Source organism: Magnolia sinica, chromosome 1 (genome assembly GCF_029962835.1).
Source record: "Magnolia sinica isolate HGM2019 chromosome 1, MsV1, whole genome shotgun sequence".
Lineage (NCBI taxonomy): Eukaryota > Viridiplantae > Streptophyta > Magnoliopsida > Magnoliales > Magnoliaceae > Magnolia > Magnolia sinica.
Window position 1 is genome coordinate 100,622,464 of NC_080573.1, and position 5,426 is coordinate 100,627,889.

General features: G+C 43.9%; 1 protein-coding gene across 1 annotated transcript; it reads left to right on the forward strand.

The window, feature by feature from the left end:
- The first annotated feature begins 3,876 nt into the window (after positions 1–3,876).
- On the forward strand, positions 3,877–5,136 carry LOC131252545 (NDR1/HIN1-like protein 1). Its single transcript, XM_058253140.1, has one exon. The coding sequence runs from the start codon at positions 3,965–3,967 to the stop codon at positions 4,568–4,570; it is 606 nt and encodes a 201-aa protein (XP_058109123.1). The 5' UTR covers positions 3,877–3,964; the 3' UTR covers positions 4,571–5,136.
- Positions 5,137–5,426: the final 290 nt, after the last annotated feature.

Sequence of the window (5,426 nt, forward strand, 5' to 3'; positions counted from 1 at the left end):
ACCGACCTGCCTCATTTATTAAATACGACATTTCTGACTCGCTGACTTCGGACGTTATTACAATATTACAATTCCTTTTCTATAATAAAAATCCGAGTCAGTAAGAAATGACAGTGAGGTGTGTATAGAATCTTCTATTTACCTAGTTGAGTTTGGGCTTTCCGGAATCATTATTATCAATCTGGACCGTCCATTAGGTTTCGTCCACTATTTCTCCCCTATCTTGAAAAATTCACAGTAATAAGGTTACTCTAAATATGTGACTGGTCCTATCTTCTTGGACGCGTATTGCATCCTTCCCCTGCCAGGACCTCTGTGTGGTCCACCTTGATGTATGTGTTTCATCCACGCAGTTCATCTATTTTTCCAGATCATTTTTTAACATGAGCGAAAAAATGAGGCAAATCGAAGTGAAGTGGAACACACGGTGGGATTGAATGCCAAACATTAAAAACTTCTTGAGAGCCGTAGAAGTTTTGATCAAGCTGATATTCGTGTTTTTCCTTTAATCCAAGTCCATGTGACTTCATGAACAGGTTAGGTGAAATGGTGGCCGTAGGAAGATTCCAAAGGTTTCAAAGGTGGAAGTCATTATCATCACTGCTTCCTGTAGTGTGGTCCAGTTGAACCTTAGATCTGCCTCCCTTTTCGACTAATACCCTAAATGATCTCTCAAATTGGATGGACGGCGTGGATAAAACGTATACATCACAGTGGGCCCGACGGAGCTCCTATCTGGACGGAGTCCGTCCTTGCAGGGCCACGTCCATCTTATTGGACGATCTTATCCTTTGATTTTGCATTCCAAAGACTGGATCGTTTGGATCATATGATAGGTATGGATTTTCAAGGAAACTATAAATGGATGGTTGGATATACTGAACGGTACAGATAGATGATGGAGATGCCAGCAAGTCCAAAAGCCAGTAGTTGCATGGGAAGCCTCATGCACTTGTGGATCATTTCTTTAATTATTTTTCTTGCCAGCAGAGAAAGAAAGACCGAGGTTAGAGGGAGACGACCGGAACTATGTGATGCACTGTGAGAGTACTGCATTTCGTACTCACTCAAGCATCCATCCCACACGTGGATAATTTTCATTCAATCCAGACCATAAAATTTGTTGGTCCTTTACACTTATTGGAGGGTCCTAACCATCTGATCAATGGAAACTGATAATTCGAATTGGGTTGTGCTCCGATCGGTATAATTTCTTCTCTCATGTGCTGCATTTATGACACGTGTAATTTGGATGCAACCTGGAGTAGTTATATGGTCCTCACGCAGAGAACGTATCTAGTCTCAGGGCCTTCAGTACGAGATCAAATGAGCCACAACATGGATAGATCATGCACCAAAAATCTCTCCGATGGCTCCCAAATGTACATCTAAAGATCAAGCAGAATAATGGTCCTCGTTCAAGAGGAGGAAAAAGCCCAGGAGAGAGACGGCTACGATCTTCTAACCTAAGAGAACTGAGGCGTGGCCCACCTGTAGTGCGACCAACGGATTGGCTACTCCCCCTGACACCAGCCCCATGGCTGATGGTCGGTGCTCTGTGGGCCCCACCATGATGTATGTATTTCATCCATTACATTCATCCATTTTTAAAGATCATTTTAGTTATTTATTCCAAAAATTAGAGGTAAATAAATCTCAAGTGGACCACACCACATGAAAACAATAGTGATTGTATATCCATCATTAAAATCCTCCTAAGGTCCACTATACTGTTTATTTGACATCCAATCTATTTATTAGGTCATGCAGGCCCAGATGAAGGGTAAAAACAAAAATCATCTCAATCCAAAACTTTTATGGCCCCAAAAATGTTTTTAATGGTTGATGCTCATTCAACACTGTTTCCTGTAATGTGGTCCATTTAAGATTGGGATATATCTAAGTTTTGGTCTCATGCTTTGAAATGATCTTTAAAAATAGATGGACGGCATGGATGAAACACATATATCATGGTGGGGCCCACGGAGCACCGACCATCAGCCATTGGCTGGTGTCAGGGGGTGTAGCCAATCCGTTCCGATCAACTGACGCCTACCTGGACATTAGCATCACCCTTTCAAGCTCAAGGACGTAAAGAAGCTGCATATACCTCGCCCAAGGATCACATAATTCGTAACGAAAAAAAGAAAAAAAAAAAAATCGGATAAGGTGCATCTATGGCCATTCGTTAGTGTTCTAATTTCTGCGAGAGTACGAACATTCTTACATGTTCAGTGCACGTGTCGCACACATGCCGTAAATTGCAAGGCCCACGACGTGCCTAACTTCCAAGTTCCAACCCGGAAGCGGATTGGCTGGTGTACCACACCCCAGCTATATAGCTGATGTATTGACGTCAGCAAGTTCGATGGTCCCATCATGAGGTATGTGTTATATCCAAACCGTCCATCCATTTTACGAGCACGTGTTAAGGCTTGAGCTGAAACATAAGACAGATCTAAAGATCAATTGGACAACACTGCAAAAAGCAGTGGGGAGTTGAACGTCAACCATTGAAACCCATTTAGGGGTCACAGAAGTTTTGGATCAATATAAAATTTGTTTTCCCTCTTCATTTATATATTTTCTACCTTATTAACATATTGGATAGAAAATAAACATTGTGCTCTGCCCAACGAATTTTTTAACGGTGAAAATGATTATCCTCGCTGCTATTTTTGGTGTGGCCCAATTGAGCTTTGGATATGATTCATTTTTTGTCTAATTCTCGAAAACGATTTTGAAAAATGGATGAACAGTGTGGATATAATAAATACATCATTGTGGGGTCATGTAACTTTGATCTACTTTGGACCGTTTGTACAACTCGGAGCTCCAGGAGCGTCGGCGATCGTCTTCGACTCGTATCTATATATAGCTGGTGTGTGGTACACCAGCCTAAAACCCGGGGTGTAAACCCAGATCTCTGGGCCCACCTTGATGTTTGTGTAGTATCCACGCCATCCACCCATATCACCTCCTCATTTGAGGACGCGGGCCCAAACTTAAGGGTGATAAATAAACAAATAAATAAAACTCAAGTGGGCCACACCATCGGAAACGGCGGGGATGAAAACACCACATTGACTCACGTTGATTCTTTTCTTAATTTTTTAAAATTTTTTTAAACGCGCACACACACCCCTGCACACTCACGCTGGGTGAATTTCATCACTTATGGATACTCGAACCCTTGACTGGGTGTTGAAACTCCAGCTACTACCCAAGCAAAAGTAAGGACACGTTGATGTTTCCATGCTATCCAACCCCATTCATACCGTGATTCCAACCTAGATGAAGGGAAAACGCAAACATCAGCCTGTTCCAAAATTTCTGTGGCCCCAACGCCTCTACGGTGTACATTCAATAACCTTTTCCATTGTGGCCCACCAGAGTCCTGAACCTCCCAAATTCTTAAAATGAGCAGGCGAAACAGATGGATGGATTGGATAATAGACAAACATCACGGTGAATATCACAGAGCTTAGGTCACCATACAACTAATAGATATTCACTCGTTCAATCCCAACCGTTAACAAATCTAACTAATAGATAGTCACTAGTCCAATCTCAACCGTTAACGAATCTCTCTCTCTTCAATCGTCACCCTTTTTCCGGGCACAACTGGGGCCATCACAACGATCTGTGTGTTTCTTGCATGACCGATTTAAGTAGGTCCTACTATTCGAACATTCTAGAACGTGCTGAGTTACACACGCCACGTGTACCGAGACTGTTCGCCCGAGTATGAATGGCCATACTCGGGTTAGTAGGTATCATTTTGCGTCCTATTTTATTTTCCTCCACTACAAAGAGCACGAACCTGACCTGACGGCACTCGTCTTTCTTCCTATTTCTATATCCATCCTCTTCTCTTCACATAACCCCTTCCCATCTCTCTCTCTCTCTCTCTCTCTCTCTCTCTCTCTCTCTGTCCACCAATTCATCATCTCAGCCGTCGATCATGTCGGCGAAGGGCAAGGACTGCGGTAACCACACGAGGAAGAAGCTCTACCGTCGGCTCTTCGCGCTCTTCCTGACCATCATAATCGCGATTCTCTTCGTGATCCTGGTGATCTGGCTAGTCCTGAGGCCTACCAAACCACGCTTCTCAATCCAAGACGCGACGATCTACCAATTCAATGTGACCGCACCCAACATCCTGTCCACGACCCTCCAGGTCACTCTCTACTGCCGCAACCCCAACGATCGGATCGGCATCTACTACAGCAAGCTCTACGTTTACGCCTCTTACCGTAATCAACAGATCACGCTCCCTACTGTAATCCTCCCCAACTACCAGGGCCATAATGACATCACCGTCTGGTCCCCCTTCCTTTACGGCTCGTCCGTCCCGGTCTCCACCTACCTCACCTCCGCCCTCAGCGGCGATGAAAACGCCGGCTTCATTCCTGTCAGCATCAAGCTCGATGGACGGGTCAAATGGAAGGTCGGCACTTGGATCTCCGGCCACTACCATATCTACGTCAACTGCCCAGCCTACATGATCTACAGCCCGGGCTCCGCCATCCGCTTGCAGCAGCCCAGCGGCTGCAGCGTCGACGTCTGAGGGTGGGTTCCGGTCAAATCGGGCCCAACAATCCGCTTGCAGCAGCCCTGCAGCGTCGATGTCGGTGCGCGGGCTCGGTTCTAATCGGTTCCACGACGGTCCGTTTGTCTCCGTTTTCCGTTATAATGCCGTAGTTTTATTTTTTATTTTTATTTTTCCTTCTATGTATGGAAATTAGCGAGGAGGAATTCCATGATCCTCGGGTCAAGGATATGTGTGTTATTCTCGGTTATTGAGTTTGTGTTGGTAGGTCACGAAATCCGGCGATCCAGAACGTTGATTCCATCTTATCCAATCATAACCGTGATTGATGACCTATCAACGGTCAAGATGACCGAAGGATGGCCTCCCTAGAAAAAAAAAATCAAGGGTCGAGGACTCTGAACATCCTCCGGCTGAGGATCATGTAATTCCTTGTGAAGGGAGATTAAGGCTGTATATTTCTTTCTTTTTTTTCAGTAAAATGAAAAAAAACGCAAAGAAAATAAATGTATTGTCGTCAAATGTATGTAATATTTTGTCACTACAATAATATTTTTAAATAAATAGGATTTGGATTTCTGTTATTTTTTTCATATTTTCAATGAGATGGTCTCTAGTTCAACGAGTGGGACCGTAATTTACAGAACACTCAGCGGATAGCTTCCAACCGGTCACGTGCGTATGGCATCCAACCCTTCCAGTAGTTTTTCAATGCAGTGAGAATCATCTACTGAAAGCTTCAGCTCTATCCACTCATCGGATGGGCCACACCGTATAAATAAACAGTAGCCATTGATAAATTAGGAAATACAATAATGGTCTACTAAAGCAGCGGTTGTGGCTATTTTTTGTAATGTCTGATTATTATGATGTG